An 18,050-nucleotide genomic window follows, 5' to 3' on the forward strand; every position below is an offset into this window, starting at 1 on the left:
CGATCGGCAAGCGTACTGGTGTAATGATTCAGAGTTCTTCGAGCCGGCTGAGATAGGGCTCAACTTTGGCAAACAAAGGGACCAGGCGAGGCCTGAAGTACCTTGGTTGTGCGTCCGACCTGAATCCTTGCCATGGCCCCTTTTATTTTCCTCAGTTCTGGTTGGAAGGCCTCAGGGTGTTTTCCCAGCACTTCGTATAGGCCCACAGATCCCATTTGGAAAATCTGCTGGCAGCCCAGGTATAGGCATTTTAGCCAATCGAGGCCTAGAAGGCTGAGGCCATGTCCCTTGACTATGATCAACGGAATCCGCACCGACTGTTGTCCGTAAACCACAGGAGTCATTATGGTTCCATGCATTCCTCCTCTGCATGGTCCAGCTACAAGGTGCAAGCCCTCGGTTGGCGCCTACCTCTGATGTGGCGCCAGGGCCACTGGCTGACTTGTGCCTTGCACTCCTTGCACCCCCTGTGTCTACATGCCCCAGAACGCCCAGGCTCCCCTTCCACAGACTCTGAGGAGGTATTCCGTTGGGACGTTTTGGTCCTTTACCAATGGACCTGGCCCCTATGGTACCCGGTCCATGTTGGTGGGGGGGGGGGGGGGGGAGCGGCAGTCCTCGGGTGTTTTCCTCCATCCCCTTGCACTCCCCTCTCAGCACCTTCGCAGGATTGTGAAATTTGGTCGGCCTGATGAAGGTCGGGGGTGACCGGCTAGCAACTTCCTCTGAGTAGCCATGTTATTTATGCCGCAGATCAAACGGTCGCACAGCATTTCAGAAAGCAAAGTTCTGTATTCACAATATTTGGCTAGCTCTCGTAGCCTTGTCAAAAACATGGTTATGGACACTCCAGGGGTCCAATCTTCCGAACAAAACTGGCATATTTGTAAAAAAAGAATTCTTCAGCCTTAGTCCAATGGTGAAAGGGAGGTGATGGTGTAGCAGCGCCGACAGTAGACCAGTTTTATCCTCGTCGCCTGTTTAGTAGGCCACAGTCCGAACCGAGATGGTCAAAAGAAAACTTGGTTTATTGCAAAGCAATTATATTGATAATCCGATCCCAGCCGGGTCTGCTCTGTCGGTTGCATACCTGGCCGACATTGTACAGATCTCAATCCTGAATGTCTTCGGGCTCCCCACCCCCACAGCGGGGGAGCTCGTATTCGGCAATATTCACGGGGGAGACTAATTGCTTCAATCTCATGGGTCTCACGCAGGTTATAACAAGGTCAAAGATTCAGGTGAGACTCTTCATCTGTATGATGTATATTTTAAATATGTAGATGGGTAAAACCTGTGTGCACAATGATGTTTAGCCATAGAATTTTCCAGGCTCTTTCTTTGACTCCAGTATTGTGAGAAAAACCCCAATTTTAAAATGGGTATTCAGTCAGTAATTCATTTGTTCTGGCAAGTGGACCGTTAATTCCATTCTCCTGTCCTGCTTTTAGTGTGTTTGCATTGACTACTGTTCCGAGCGGATGATTCCCAATTGTCCATTAGATGATCAAAAGAAATGTGGAATACATTAGAGCCTGCAAGCAGACCTGTGCTGACTAGGGATGAAATGGAGACACTGCTCATCAACGTGTGAGGGTTAACTGCACACGCAATGCATGGAATAGCAGGACAGGTCATGTCCTGAAACATCTGCGGTCTTTAGTCTTTTTGTCATCTGGTTCCATTGTGAATACATGAATACCACAGCAGTTTGAGATAACCATCGGCCGTGTCTCTTTGAGTTGGGAGAAGGTGCTGGCTTTAGGTCCCACACCAGAGACCTGAGCACATAACGTAGTCACTTCACTCCAGTTCTAAGGGAGAGCTCAGAAATAGGCGCAGGAGCAAGCCATTCGCCCCATGAGCCTGCTCCGCAGCAAGATCACAACCGATCTAATTGCAGCCTTAACGCCACTTTCCTGCCCACGCCCTCCTAAACTCTTGACTGTCCATCAAAAATTTGTCGAACTCTGCCTTCAATGCATTCGATGACTGCGCCTCCACTACTGTCTGCGGAAGAGAATTCCAAAGGCCGACGATTCCCCCCCGCCCCCCCCCCCCGCCCGATGATTCTCCGGGTCCCCATGGGCTGAGCGGCCGCCCGTTTTCGGCCAGTCCCACCGGCGTGGATTAGACAAGGTCCATACCGGCAGGACCTGGCTTCGAGGGTGGTTTGCAGAGTCCTCAGGGGGCCGTGGGGCAACCGGCCCCGGGGGGGGCCCCTACGAGGGCCTGGCCCGCAATCGAGGCCCACCGATCACGCGTGCCTGTGCCGTGGGGGCACTCTTTCCCTCAGCGCCGGCCTCTGTAAGGCTCCGCGATGGCCGGCGCACAGAAGAAACCCACTGCATGCGGCAGAACACGATGGTGCTCCTGTGCATGCGCCAACTTGTGCTAGCCGGCGGGGGCCCTTTGGCACCAGTTGGCGCAGCGCCAACCATTCCAGCGCCGGCCTAGCCCCCGGAAGTGTGGAGGATTCCGCACCTTCCAGGTGGCCCGACACCGGAGTGGTTCACGCCGCTCTTTGGCACTGGTACGGCCCACCCCGCGATTGCGGGAGAATCCCGCCCTCGAAATTCAGCAGTATGCTGGGTAAAATAATATCAATTCTAGTGAGTAAGTCAGAATAACCAGAAGCAAAAGGAGTTTTGAGGGAGTGAAGGTGAGACTAGAATGAAATGCATAGAATTAAGAACATAAGAACTCGGAGCAGGAGTAGGCCATCTGGCCCCTCGAGCCTGCTCCACCATTCAATGAGATCATGGCTGATCTTTTGTGGACTCAGCTCCACTTTCCGGCCTGAACACCATAACCCTTAATCCCTTTATTCTTCAAAAAACTATCTATCTTTATCTTAAAAACATTTAATGAATGAGCCTCTACTGCTTCACTGGGCAAGGAATTCCGTAGATTCACAACCCTTTGGGTGAAGAAGTTCCTCCTAAACTCAGTCCTAAATCTACTTCCCCTTATTTTGAGGCTATGCCCCCTAGTTCTGCTTTCACCCGCCAGTGGAAACAACCTGCCCGCATCTATCCTATCTATTCCCTTCATAATTTTATATGTTTCTATAAGATCCCCCCCCTCATCCTTCTAAATTCCAACGAGTACAGTCCCAGTCTACTCAACCTCTCCTCGTAATCCAACTCCTTCAGCTCTGGGATTAACCTAGTGAATCTCCTCTGCACAATCTCCAGTGCCAGCACGTCCTTTCTCAAGTAAGGAGACCAAAACTGAACACAATACCCCAGGTGTGGCCTCACTAACACCTTTATCCAATTGCAGCATAACCTCCCTAGTCTTAAACTCCATCCCTCTAGCAATGAAGGACAAAATTCCATTTGCCTTCTTAATCACCTGTTGCACCTGTAAACCAACTTTTAATTGAAGAGTTAAGTGCTTTTCCATCAAATTTAATTCCCATCGTGTGTGCATTGGCCAATTTTATATATTGGCAAGTGGCTTGCGTGGGAAATTCCTGAATTCCTCTGTGACTTTGTCATCCCAAGCAAGGTATAACTAGATTGGGTAACTGTGGCAATAGGTGAAACCTGTTATACCTGCATTGAAAGTCTAAAGTTGATCATATTTAAGCCATCAGAAATTCCAATTGGTGCAAATCATTGTGGTGACAGCCACAGAAACCTTATAGAAAATGTAATTTTCCCGTGTTTCCCTCTGAACTCTGTAGTAGTATTCATATCAACTGTAAAATACTTTGGATTTAGAGATTGTGAAAAGCTTTTTTAAAAAAAATCCACATTCCATTTTCTGTCTGAAATTACTCATTGTTTCCAAAAGTTCTGTCCAGTAACCAATTCAAATATTTGTAATGTTCAGACATACAACTGGTGCTGTCCAGCGTAATACCAACTTAATAATAAACCCGCCTCTTCTTTTAATTTCTCCTATTTTTCTTCTCGTTACCGCAGCTCTCTCATATTCTTTCAATGTTTTTCCATTTCGTCCCTGAGCTAATACCATTGGAAATAAGAGCAGAGAGAGAGACAATTTCACCCATTGCCCAAGAATTTCCTGTCAAAACAAGGGCCAACGGTATTCACTGGTCCATTTCAGTCTGAGTATCCTTTCTAATGTCATGATAAATATTAATTATTACCAGTTAATAATCTTTATTGTCACAAGTAGGCTTACATTGACACTGCAATGAAGTTACTGTGAAAATCCCCTAGTTGCCACATTCCGGCGCCTGTTCGGGTACACTGAGGGAGAATTCAGCATGTCCAAATTACCTAACAACACGTCTTTCGGGACTTGTGGGAGGAAACCGGAGCACCCGGAGGAAACCCACGCAGACACTGGGAGAATGTGCACTCTCCGCACTGACAGTGACCCAAGCCTGGAATCGAACCTGGGACCCTGGCGTTGAGGCAACAGTGCCTCCGTGTCGCCCTTAACCTCTCTGGCACTAATATGACTAGTGGGGAGTTTGACTCTGTCACGTTTTAATTATTGCAAATTTTTTTTTTTTTAAGTTTAAATGTTAAATGTAACTTTTTGGTCTTTCGATCTGTTTTCTCCTTTTCATAATCTCCTCTCTCTCTCTCTCGCTCCTCCTCTCTCCTCTCTCTCTCCTCTTTCTCTCTCTCTCCTCTTCTCTTTCTCTCTCTCTCCTCTTCTCTCTCCTCTCTCTCTCTCCTCTCTCTCTCTCCTCTCTCTCTCTCTCTCTCTCTCTCTCTCTCTCTCCTTTCTTTCTGTATGGGATTTGGCATTGAATTAATCCACTCGAGCATGTGCTTCCTTATTCATGACTAAACATGTCCCCAGTCCCATACCAACATGGCTGACTCCTAAGTTACCAACATGGCTGACTCCTAAGTTGCCCTCAGAGCTAGGCTAGGATGCCAATGGTTTGTGCTACAAAACTAGTACACAGAGCTGCAGCAGTTCCACAAGGCGGCTCACCAATAACACTGTAAATGCTCATCTTGCCAGCAACACTCACTCCAAGAATGAATTTAAAGAGAAAAGGACATCTAAAGCTGCTCTCTTAACTGTGGCCAACCATTGCACTGCCTAAATGTATTATTACCTCTTTGCTCTTGTACTCATTGGCCCTATTTTAGCATTCAGAAAGGCTAGTGCCCATGGCTTTATGTACCTGTACACCCACTTCAACAGAATTTGCGTCCACCAATTATTTAGTACACCAAATTTCCATGGCCAATTTATTCTTGAAGGTTCTTCTCTCTGGAGGTAATTGACTGGTTTCCTTGTGAAGAGGTTGAGGAGTACAAGGCTTCTCCATACAACTGCACGTAATTACTTTCCAGAGTATCAGTGGAGTAAGTAGTTTACAGTCTCTGCTCAGGGAGAGAACCTATAAGAGGACTTCAAGCCAATATGAGAATTAATGAGTCGTGTTGGTTTTGAATCTCTCCTGTAGATATGTGCTGGGCCATGAGGCCATGAAGAAGATGAAGAATTCGAACGTGTTGATCTCTGGGATGAAGGGGCTCGGTGTGGAGATCGCCAAGAACATCATCCTTGGGGGAGTGAAATCGGTCACGGTTCACGATGAAGGGAACACTGAATGGAATGACCTCTCCTCTCAGGTATGGTGGCCATTTCCTCAAACCTGAATCGGGCAGCTTCAAATGCTTCTTCTGATCAATGAGCCGTCAGTAGCATAGTGGGGGGCAGCACGGTAGCACAGTGGTTAGCACAGTTGCTTCACAGCTCTAGGGTCCCAGGTTCGATTCCCGGCTTGGGTCACTGTCTGTGCGGAGTCTGCACGCTCTCTCCGTGTGTGCGTGGGATTCCTCCGGGTGCTCCGATTTCCTCCCACAGTCCAAAGATGTGCGGGTTAGGAGGATTGGCTGTGCTAAATTATCCTTGGTGTCCAAAAAGGTTAGGTGGGGTTACTGGGTTATGGAGAGAGGGTGGAGGTGTGGGCTTGGGTAGGGTGCTCTTTCCAAGGGCCAGTGCAGACTCGAAGGGCCGAATGGCCTCCTTCAGCACTGTAAATTCTATGAACATAAAGGAATAAGAAGTCTTCCGTTGTTCTAGTATCCCGCCTCTGGCAATGACACGTAGGGTCAGGGGTGCAAAGAAGTGAAGATGAGGGGGGGGAAAGAATGGTGTAACGATTGTTACGATGTGTAACTCATTGGCTGGGCGGCAGGTGGCAGCCTGTTCAATAGTAACTTAGCGGCAATACTTGAAAAGGAAGGATTTGCAAGACTATAGAGAAAGGGCAGTGAGTGGGACAAATTAGTACCCCTTTGAGAAAGCCAACTAGGCACAATGACTCAACTAACCACTTAACAAATTTGTAAACATTAAAATATAAGACCATAAGCAGTTGGCCAATTGGCACATCCAGTATGGTGCACCATTCAATGCACTTATGACTGTTCATTTATGATAATCCTCAACTCACTTTCTTGCCTTATCCCCATACGCCTTGATTCCTTTACTGATTAAAAATCTGCCTTGAACACACTTAACGAACCAGCCTTTACAGTTCTCAACAGTAAAGATATTCACTAATAGATCCAATAAGGAATTTAGGGGAAATCTCTTCACTTGGAAAATGGTGAGGATGTGAATGTAGCTGCTGTGTGAAGTACTTAAGATGAATATCAGAGATACATTTAAGGGGAAGCTAGCTAACTGCATAGGGGAGAAAGGAGCAAAGGACCGTGCGTTCTATGTGATTCTTATCGTTTTAAACAGTGCCTTATCATGTCACCAAAACGTCTGAGCACTTCACAAAGTCAATTCATTTTGGAGGACCACGATTGAAGTTTAGGCAAATGCAACAGCAGTGTTGGAGGTGTCATCCTTAAGATGAGCCATTAAACTGAGAGGCCCACATATTGGATATTAAACACCAAGACATTTATTAAAGAAAGATCAGAGAGTTCCTGGTTTTCTAACATTCCTCGTTCAACTATTGTCCTCCTCCAAGAAAGAGACGAACCGGTTAGTCATTTCACTGCTCCTGTTGGCTCAAAGTGTTGCATTTATGCACATAACTGTGACAGCACGTTAGGGAGTAATCCATTGGAATGAAGTGCTTTGAAATGTGGCGTATTTGTACATTTGAGCAATATATCACTAACAGCAGCAATAAGGGGCGGGATTCTCCGACACCCTGCCGGGTTGGAGAATCGCCGGGGGGGGGGGGGCGTGAATCCTGCCCCCGCTGGCCGCCGAATTCTCCGGCGCCAGAGATTCAGCCGGGGTGGGAATCACGCCGCGCCGGTCGGCGGCCCCCCCCCCCCCCGGCGATTCTCCGGCCGGCGATGGGCCGAAGTCCCGCTGCTGTCATGCCAGTCCCGCCAGCGGGAATTAAACCACCTCTCTTACCGGCGGGACTGATGGCGCGGGGGGGGGGGGGGAGGCGCGGGCCGATCTGGCCCTGGGGGGGTGCTCCCATGGTGGCCTGGCCCGCGATCGGGGCCCACCGATCCACGGGCGGGCCTGTGCCGTGGGGGCATTCTTTTGCCTCTGCCATAGCCTCCGCCATGGCTGACGCGGAAGTAACTCCCCCCGGCTGGCGTGGCGCCAAAGGCCTTTCCCGCCGGCGCACCAACCACTCCGGCGCGGGCCGAGCCCCTCGAGGTGAGGGCTTGGCCCCTAAAGGCGCGGAGAAATCTGCACCTTTGGGGCGGCCCGATGCCGGAGTGGATCCCGCCACTCCATCCCGCCGGGACCCCCCGCCCCACCGGGAAGGGGAGAATCCCGGTCAAGATCAGTGTTTTTGACAGCATTGATTGATTGAATGACGTAGTTTGACCAGGACATTTATCGTTTTTCTTTGCCTATTCTGGTAGAGTTTAAGCATTTTCCAATCAGGACCTTTGATTTAATGCTTCATCTGTCTGCCAGTACAGCACTCCCCTACTCCACTGTATTGCCTGCTTATTTACACCCTCAAGTCCTGGTGTAGGGCTCTAGCCAGTAAATTCCTGCCTCAAAACGGGGTAGGTTCCCAGTTGAACCAAAAAAACAGGAAAGTGTGCTTTCCATAGGAAATTATACTAAAACAGAAAAAGCATGCGTCACAGTGCGAGAAGAATTTCCTGGTTTATCTGACTCCCATTTTTAGTTTTACCTGACAGAAGCAGATATCGGGAGGAACAGGGCGGAAATATCAGGGGGTCGCCTGGCAGAACTGAACAATCACGTTCCTGTATCCTCGCACACCAGGAGGCTAACTGAAGACTTCCTGTATCAATTCCAGGTAAAGTGGGAACATGTCCAGGGAAGATTTCTTTTGACACCATTCATGGATTGATGTCGGTATGTTGGGAAATGGAGTCCTTCCCTCATGAGCCCCTCGTGATGTCCTCAATCTTGCCCAGTTCACAGCTTGCCATTGTTTCCAGTACATATGTACTTGATCATACTGGCACCCACCAAGGAAGATTCCCTCGAAGTCTTTGGTTCAGAATTTCCTTTTAACTTTTTGCCTTGGAATGAGAGTTTTTGTTCCTTCACCAATTTTCTTTTTTCTTGAGTTCATCTCCACAGTCAATAAGTGGGCCATCCCCCAATTGGTCCATCCCCAATTTGCCATAGCCCTCAAAGAGGCCATAGACATCTCTTTGTCTCAGAGAGACAAGTGATTGGACAGTGGGCAGAGCGGTAGCACAGTGGTTAGCGCTATGGCTTCACAGCGCCCAAGGTCCCAGGTTCGATACCCGGCTTGGGTCACTGTCTGTGCAGAGTCTGCACGTTCTCCCCGTGTGTGCGTGGGTTTCCTCCGGGTGCTCCGGTTTCCTTCCAATTCGATTCGGCTCGATGGTTCGTGCTGCGTGTGCCGAGAGCTTGCCCTGGCAATGGGTTTACAGATTTTGGTTCACCGCAGGCCAACCCATATTTATTCTGCGAATGCCCGCTGATGGAGGAAGAGCTGTGTGCATCTGCTGTAGGCCTTGGGACGCCCTCAGGAAGCAGTAGCCGAGGGCCCAGTTGTGAAACTTTTACTGATGCTGATCCATCCACCCCACGTGTAAAATGTTCCATATTCTCCGTAGGTGGTGGTGTTGACCAGTTCCTCGCTGGAGGAGCAGCTGTGGGTCGGGGATTCCTGTCACAGGAGTAACATCAAATTCATCGTGGCGGACACGAAAGGCTTGTTCGGGTAAGGGCTCCCTCCCTGTTTGCAACAGTGAATGGATGTCAGTGGAATCTGATCACCTGTCATCTCCAGGTATTCGAACCATGAAGTCCATTTATTTTCTTGCATTTTTGCGTCGGCTGTGGCTCAATGTGTAGCGCACTCACCTGTGAATCAGAGGGTTCCAGGTTCAAGTCCCACCCCAGCACAAACGTCAAGGCTGAGGGTGCAGGTCCTAGGGTTTGACCTTTTGGATGATGCATTAACGTCGGGCTCTATCTGTCTGATCGGGTAGAGGTAAAGATCCCACGGTGCTGTTTCGCAGAAGAGTAGGGCAGTTGTCCCTTGTGTGTCCCCTAGTTTTGGAACCTCGTTCAAGAGGAAACCTCTTTCTACCTCTACACTCTCGGTACAAATTTCTGCTCAAGCTCATTGTTCAATCGCAAACATAAAATAATTTGTTTTCTGCATTAATAAATATTCACTGTATTTAAGAGTGCCAAGCTGGTGTGGTTTCATTAATGCAGCTAAAAATGGGTTTATCCCAAAATATTGTTATTGGGGCGTGTCCGGTCCAACACTTGTGAGGAACATGCAGGGAGCAAGAGCAAGGTCACTGGCCCTTTTGAGTCTGCACCCCCATTCAGCAAGATCATAGCTCACCTGACTGTGGGGACCAAAGGTTCACAGATGATGCAAAGCTAGGTGGGAACGTCTGTCATGAGGAAGATGCAAAGCAGCTTCAAGAGGATTTAGACCGACGTAGTAAGTGGGCAAGAACCTGACGGATGGAATATTAATGTGGGAAAATGTTGGAGGAACGGATGTGCAGAGTATTTCTCAACTGGTAAGAGATTGGAGAGTGTAGATGTACAAAGTCTTTGTCAGGGAGTCACTGAAGGGCAACATGGCTATTAGGAAGGCTAATGGTATGTTGGCCTTTATCGCAAGAGGACTTGAGTACAAGTCTTGCTTCAATTGTATAGAAACTTGGGTAGACCACACCTGGAGTATTATGTGCAGTTTCGGTATCCCTTACCTTAAGGAGGACATTATTGCCATAGGGGGAGTGCAGTGAAGGTTCACCAGACTTGGGATGGAGATTGGCGAAACAGGGCACAATGATCAGTCAATTGAGACAGCGATTTTTCAAGTATGGGCATTAAAGTCATTCCAGTTGGACATTTTTTGTTTGTAAATGATGTGAGCCCTTCCCCAAAGAGCTTGCATTGACCAATGGGCTGAATGTCATCTTTTGAATTCAGACGGCCTAAACTGTCAACCAGTTCAAAAAAACCAAACGCGTGTTTCTGTTTTATTGAACAGCCAAGTGTTCTGTGACTTTGGGAAGAGGTTCGTAGTGACTGACCCAAACAGCGAGGAGCTGCAGCATGCTACAGTAATGTGGATCACCAAGGTAACCTGCTTCCTTCACTGATGTGCAACTTTGTCTTGTCTCTTTCTGCCTCCCTGTGTTTTCCTGCTCGTCAGGGTGATGTCGCGAGGTGTCGTTTTCACTTTCTTTCCAGTGGGTGTTTGTGGAGAGCATTCTTTGCTCCAGCGAAAATTCAGGATTCTGTTGGATACAAAATAAATCCACTGACCCCCTCCCTGCGAAACATTTTGTCTGCTTTTCCAGCTGCTGCCTTCACCATTTTCCTCCCTGCTCCTGGTCCTGTGACCTGAGGTGACCCCAATGCACCATTTCCAATCTTAAATTTAGATTCATTGTCACGTGTAGCGAGGTGCAGTGAGAAGTATTGTTCCGCGTACAATCCAGGCAGATTGTTCCATGCATGAAAAACAGAGGACATACCAATAAATACACAATGGGCTGGATTCTCCCGAAATGGGGCCATGTCCCCATGCTGGCATTTTACTCTGAAGGTTCCTGGGGAAAAGATGAGCCGATTCATTGACATGCAGGGGTCTAGCAGGGACCCAGAGTAGTTCACGCCGTTTTGCTGCGGATACGGACCTCCACACTTCCGGTTTTGAGTCCGCGCATGTGCACGGTGGCGGACTCCAGCGGCCACGCCAAGCGCCATGGCGGGCATGGACCGCAGAGGCAGACATAGACATTAGAGCCCCCCCTCCCCCCGATCGGCCACGCGCCCGAGCGCTGCCCATAAGGCCCCCCCCTCCCCCTGGTGTCCGATTCCCTTACCCCCCCCCCCCAACCAGGGCGTCCGCGGACTGAGGACATGCAGAAGTCCCAACCAGCAATAGGTAGTTAGAACCACGCCGGTAGGAACTCGGCCGGTCGGGAGCTGAGGATCGCTGGGCTGGACTCTGTCCATGGCCCCCAAGCCGCACGGAGTACTCTGCGATCACGCTGATTCTCGGGTCCTGGAGAATCGCTGTGTCCGGATTTGAAATGAAATGAAATTAAATGAAAATCGCTTATTGTCACAAGTAGGCTTCAAATGAAGTTACTGTGAAAAACCCCTAGTCGCCACATTCCGGCGCCTGTTCAGGGAGGCTGTTACGGGAATCGAACTGTGCTGCTGGCTTGCTTTCAAAGCCAGCGATTTAGCCCTGTGCTAAACAGCCCGTGAAAGTTGATTCTCCGCCCCCGTGCTAAACGCGATTTCAGCGCGGAGTCGTAGACACCCAATCGGGTCTGTGACTGCATCCATCTGCCTGCTGCTGTTGACATGTGGGAGAAGTAATAGATTCAGGAGCAATGGTTGGGAAGTTTGTGCAGAACCCCACCAAAGGCAACTTCCCATGTGTCTAACTAGTGGTAGTTGAAATTCTCCCAAGACTGGTGAGCGGTCTGACAGGACGTCGTTGTGGTGTTCTTTGTGATTCTGTTATCAGGATGGATGTTGTAGTTTTCACAAAGATCACAGAAGCTAAATTCATTGACAAAGTTAACATTTATTTACACTACTTAATTATGCTCGACCACTTACTCCTATAGTAAACAATAATCTACAATCTACACTCCAGTAACACTAGTCTCTACACTCTTTATCTATATCTGTGCTCTGATCTCCCACTGTTCCGCAGCTCTCTCTCAGAAGTCTGAGTCAATGCTTTGTATAGTTCTGCATCTAGCTCCATCTAGTGGTTAATTATGACATGACATCAACCCTTTGTCCTCTGTAATGTCACAGTCGTGGATGGGTTGAGCTGAGTGGTGGAAAGATGGAGCTGAGTAGTGTCAGAATAAATGTTGGCAGCTGTCTTCAAGCGGTAACATGGGGAAGAGTAAGGACCCAGGGGGTGTCCATGGAGGCTGGAGGTGAGGGTGGATGAGAGACCATTGCTGTCGTTACAGGGAACAGTGCAATCAAGTGAGGATCGTCTGAGCTGGACAATAGAAGCAACACCACCATGCTTCTCAGCACATAGTGTGGTTGAAACAAAAGTATAATACACCCAAGAAGAAATTAGACAAGGATATGAGGTAGAAGGGAATCGATAGTTATAATGACAGATTTAAATGAGGGAGGAGGCTTCAGAGGAGCATAAAGATCGGTAATGGTCGGGCAGAATAGTCTGTCTTGTCGCCATATATCCTATGTAAAGTCCAGGCCACAAATAGTGTTCAAGAGACTCCAGGTAAAGGTAACAGCAAAATAGCTGAAGTAGGTACAGCAGGAAGGACAAATAAGAAGTGTGTTGTCAAAGACACAATCCGAGCAGAAGGGTAGGTGAGGGCCTTCCTCCTTTGCAGACAACAGCAACACCATCGTGGACCTCCGAAGAAGATTCATACTGGCCTAGAAACGTTAACTCCGTTTCTGTCGTCAGCGATGCTGTCGGACCTGCGGCCTTTTCCCCGCACTTTTGTCTGTTTGTACTATTACCGGAGGGCACTTGTTCGATTCACTGAGGGCTGACAGCCGGGAATCTCTTCGGTTTTCGCTGATTTTGCTCTCGGCCTCCTGATGCTCACACCGAGTGAGTCGGAGGACACTTGAAGCTTGAAAAGAAATTTAATGGAGTTGCTGTGATCGTTTTTATTTTAGAACAATCCCGGCCTGGTGACTTGTTTGGACGAGAGGAGGCATGGATTTCAGACCGGGGATTACGTAACGTTCTCTGAGATTCAGGGCATGACTGAACTGAATAACTGCAAACCCATTGAAGTCCAGGTTAATGGTAAGCAGCTTAGAATGCAGGTTCTATTGTGCTCTGGGAAACACTGGAGGGCGGTAAAGCTCTACGATGAAATCTTACTGTGTTAGAAAGCAGCAACGAAGGGAGGAGGAGTTTTCCTGAGTGCGGGGAAAAGCTTTTTTGTAATGTCAAGGCTCCACTTTTGAATGCTCCTTTGCCTAAGTTACTTATTAACCTCGGCCCTCAGTTTGCCTCTTGCTCATATTAACTTTTGCCTCCTTGTCTGTTGCAGTTCAATAAGTCCCAGATGAGATTTATTTCTGCTGCTGTGGTGTGTCTTGCTAGAAGGGGGCTTCATTGATTGGATGACCTCTTTTCTCGTGTCTTTCGTTGTGGAAAATGAAGGAAGGCCATTCAGTCCATCAGACCTGTGCTCGTTCTTTGAAAGAACAATCTAAGGAGTTGAACTCGCCTGCTCCCTGCCCATAGCCACGCTTTTCAAGTACTTATTTTGAATGTTAATATTGGATCTGCTTCCTCTGCCCTCTCGGGAAACGCTTCCTGATATCATCATCAGCTGCTGTGTCATTTATTAAAAAGAAACTCTTCTCATCTTCCCAAACTCCCACCACGACTCAGTTTGTTTACCAATTATCTTAATTCTGCAGCCTCCTAACAATGGAAACTCTTTTAAAAAAAATTATTTTTTAAATCATCATCTCCTTTTTAATTCAAAGCAATGGGCTGAGTAGTTCGCAATCCAGGCAGCCCTGACATATTGAAAGGTTATAGCCACGGAATCTCAAGATGAACGTCGCTGCTTGACTCTTGGGTATTAGTAAAATCTCACGGGGAATCTCTTTTTAAAAAATACTGCAATGTTTTATTCACTTCACTTTTCAGTAACATTTCCTCGGTCCCTGTTTTCCCATCCCCTTTTCCGTTGTATTTATAGGTCTTCTTTTTTGTGTCTCTTAAGATCCTTATTCCTTCTTGATATGTGACACGAGCAACTTCAGCGATTACAAGAAAGGCGGGATTGCGACAGAGGTGAAAATGCCGCAGGAGTTGACTTTTGTAAGTTTGCACTGTGCCCAGCCTGTGTTACCAGATCTGACCCGTTTTCCATTGTTACTTCACAACCTCCTAGACATGAAGGGCATGGTAGCATAATACTTGTATTACTGGACTTGATCGGCAACTTAACAGGCCTGTGTTTTGAGCTGGCATTTGAAGAACGCTACACAAAGATTAGGACAAGCTGGTGGGATAAACCAAGGTCCCTCACTTCGCAGCTGATCATAGAATTCCAACAGTGCAGAAGGAGACCATTCGGTCCATCGAGTCTGCACTGACCCTCCAAAAGAGCACCCTACCGAGGTCCACTCCCCCACCCATTCCTGCACATCACTGGACAATTTATCATGGTCAGTCCACCTAACCTGCACACCTTTGGACTGTGGGAGGAAACCGGAGTACCCGGAGGAAACCCACGCAGACACGGAGAGAACATTCAAACTCCACACAGTCACCCACATAAGACTGGCATTGTGAGGCAGCAATGCCGCTGCCCTGATAATTCCAACTGCTGGTTAAATGTTTAAAAATGGGGCAGAAAGGTGGCGCAGTGGTTAGCACTGCAGCCTCACGGCGCCAAGGTCCCAGGTTCGATCCTGGCTCTGGGTCACTGTCCGTGTGGAGTTTGCACATTATCTCCACGTTTGCGTGGGTTTCACCCCTACAACCCAAAGATGTGCAGGCTAGGTGGATTGGCCACGCTAAATTGCCCCTTAATTGGTAAAATGAATTAGCTAATCTAAATTAATTTTTAAAAATGAATTGTTTCTGCCCCCCCCCCCGCGCGCGCGATCACGAGCATTATCCCGTGGTTGCTGAAAATACCATTTTCAGAAGTGAATGTTGTTGTAAGTATATTCGTGGTCATTCATGTTTCTGTGAGAGGCCTTTATTGAACCAATCTCAAGATGTCTGCCTCCAGTTGCAGCCTCATGGCAGAGTCACATTGGTTTCTTAAAACTCATTTGTGGGAAGTGGGTGTCGCTGGTGGGAAGTGGGTGTCGCTGGACAGGCCAGCATTTATTGGCTATCCCTCATGACTGTGCCAAGCCAGTTGTGCAGCATTGCATTTCCAAAACCCAAACAACCATCCTGTGAATTTGTCAGCCACAAGCCGATGCTCTTTCTCCCCCTTCCAGGATATTTTCATGACCGGCACTTTAGGAATACAAGGAGGCCAGTCTGCACTCTGGGCCTACTCTACCATTTAGTTCAATCATTGCTGGTCTGTGCCTCAATTCCATTTTCGCATCTTTGCTCCATATCCCTGGGGGCCGGAGGGCCGAGGGGGACAAAAATATATCAATCTCCGAACACTCGCACAAACTGCAAGAATGTGGCTCGCCACCAGTCATTCGGTGGCAATTAAGAACAGGTAATAACATCCTGGTCTCCGGTAACACCCACTCCCGTGGAAAAATAGAAGTCTTCATATCGCCAACTAAGACCATAAAACATGGGAGCAGAAGTTGGCCATTCAGCCCATTGCGTACTCCACCATTCAGTGAGATTTGATGATAATCCTCAAATCCACTGTCCCCATTATCCCCACAACCCTCGATTCCCTTACTGATTAGAAATCTGCCTATCTCAGCCGTGAATACACATAACAACCCAGTCTCTACAACTCTCTGCGGGTAAGAATTCTACAAGATTCACTGAGAGAAGCAATTCCTCCTCATCTCTGTATTAAATGGGCGACTCTTTACTCTGAGATTAAGCTCTCTGGTCCCAGACTCTCCCACAAGGGGAAACAATTTCTCAGCATCTACGCTGTCAAGCCCCTTGAGAATCCTATCTGTCTCAATAAGATTGCCTCTCATTCTTCTGAACTCCAATGAGTACAGGCTCAATATCTCCTCATGAGAAAATCCCCCCCCATACCGGGATCAACCTAGTGAACATTTGTCTGAACATCCCAAGCTTTCAGAGGCGAGAATTCCAAACATCGTTTCCCGATTTGCCTCCTGAATGGAACAGCTCCAATTTCAGGATTGCGTCCTCTTGTTCTGGATATCCCGATGTAAGGAAACGGTTTCTCTGTATCTACACAATCATTGTGAACACCTCGTTTAAATCGCCCCTCAGTCTCCCGCACTCGAGGGAAAACAAACCCACACTGTGGAACATCTTCTCATAATCTAACCCTCTGAGTCCGAGTATGCCCTGAAAACCATTGCCCCCTATTGATGAGGCAAATTGAATTATGAGAGGTATTGATGTGGGGAATTGGTGAGACTTTGCAGTTCTTGATTTAACATGTGTTACAGCTGCTGTTGTGTAGTTCTCTGTGGTATGGTTGTGGGCCGCATTTCAGTGTGTCCCTTGCCAATGCCCCCTAAGTGAAAGCACTGTGTTCCAGAGGAACCTTCCAATCCCGGGTTCTTCACTTCCTCTTACCTTTTTGATCACAGAAACCCTTACGTGAGGCATTGAAGGAGCCTACGTACCAGATTTCAGACTTCGGGAAGGTGAACAGACACAAAACTCTGCATATCGCGTTCCAAGCTCTCCATCAGTTTGTGAAAGAGTACGGCTGTCTCCCCAAACCCTGGGGAACGGTGAGTTTTCCCATTAACCACGGTTACATATTGTCCTCGGATAGCAAACCTCCATTTAGTAGCATCCCGTTACTGTTCATAGACTCCTCCACGCAGTGTGACTGAAATCCGTGTGGATTCTTTGTCAACCTATCAGCCTTGGTTCAGCGGGCAGCACTCTCACCGCTAACTCAGAAGATTGTGGGTTGAAGACCCAATTCGGAGACATGAGCATATAGTCCAGGCTGAGATGCATTGCAGTACTTAGCGAGTGCTGCAATGTTGGAGGTGCTACCATTTGGTTGAGGCATTAGACCAGATGAATGTAAAAAAGCCCACAACACTATTTTGAAGAGGATCAGGGAAGTTTTGCCCCGTGTCATGACCAATATTCATCCTTCCATTAACGTCACCAAAACAGATGATCAGGCCATTGTCACCTTGTTATTTGTGGTCATGCACAAATTGACCGCTACATTTGCTGCATTATTGCAGTGAAGCCATTTTAAAAAGGATCTCATTGGCTGTGCAGTGTTTTGTAATGTCCATCCTTTGGTTGGAAAAGAAGCTGTATAAATGCAAGTCCTCGGGCGGCAAAGTGGTTAGCACTGCTGTCTCACGGCGCCTAAGACCCAGGTTCAATCCGGCTCTGGGTCACTGCCTGTGTGGAGTTTAACCCGTGCCTGCGTGGGTTTAACCCCACAACCCAAAGATGTTCATGTTGGGTGGATTGGCCACGCTAAATTGCCCCTTAATTTGGAACAAAAACGTTTCTAGTAAATGCAAGTCCTTTCTTGTGCCAGAAGAAAATTCCAAATGTTGGTCCATGGCTAAACAAAGTTTTTCCCGTTCTTCATTTTGTCAAACTAGCTACCAAATTTCTATTCCTGAAAGAGCGAAAGTTGATGAGCAGACGTTACATTTGAAATATTCATTTTACTTTATTAGCTCTTCCCGCTTCTCTTGTAGGACGATGCAGAACGTTTAGTAGCCGCCGCAAACAAACTGAGCAAGGAGGACCCGTCAATCCTGAATGAAGAGCCCCTGAATGAGGGGCTAGTGAGAAAGCTGGCCAATGTTGCCACGGGCAACCTGAGTCCCATCAATGCATTCATTGGTGGTATCACAGCACAGGAAGTGATGAAGGTAAAAGGGAAGTGAAGTTAAATATAGACACTCTGTGACACGTGAGAGCTTGTTTTTGCTTTGATTTGGAACTGCAATGTAAAGTGCTAAAAAGGCACTTGGATCCCATTAGTTTCTGGGGCGAT

The 18,050-nt window shown here is 47.9% G+C and overlaps 1 protein-coding gene across 3 annotated transcripts in view; it reads left to right on the plus strand.

Annotated features, from left to right (window-relative positions):
* The window catches only part of uba1 (ubiquitin-like modifier activating enzyme 1), a 416,000-nt gene that overhangs the window by 17,252 nt on the left and 380,698 nt on the right, over positions 1-18,050 (plus strand). For all 3 annotated transcript variants that reach the window (XM_072472935.1, XM_072472934.1, XM_072472936.1), the window contains exons 3-10: positions 5,408-5,576; positions 8,078-8,212; positions 9,009-9,115; positions 10,418-10,508; positions 13,072-13,204; positions 14,142-14,239; positions 16,654-16,800; positions 17,749-17,925. In XM_072472935.1, coding sequence (XP_072329036.1) covers positions 5,408-5,576; positions 8,078-8,212; positions 9,009-9,115; positions 10,418-10,508; positions 13,072-13,204; positions 14,142-14,239; positions 16,654-16,800; positions 17,749-17,925 — 1,057 coding nt within the window. The remainder of the gene's footprint in view (positions 1-5,407; positions 5,577-8,077; positions 8,213-9,008; positions 9,116-10,417; positions 10,509-13,071; positions 13,205-14,141; positions 14,240-16,653; positions 16,801-17,748; positions 17,926-18,050) is intronic.

Source organism: Scyliorhinus torazame, chromosome 13 (genome assembly GCF_047496885.1).
Source record: "Scyliorhinus torazame isolate Kashiwa2021f chromosome 13, sScyTor2.1, whole genome shotgun sequence".
In the NCBI taxonomy this organism is placed as follows: Eukaryota; Metazoa; Chordata; class Chondrichthyes; order Carcharhiniformes; family Scyliorhinidae; genus Scyliorhinus; species Scyliorhinus torazame.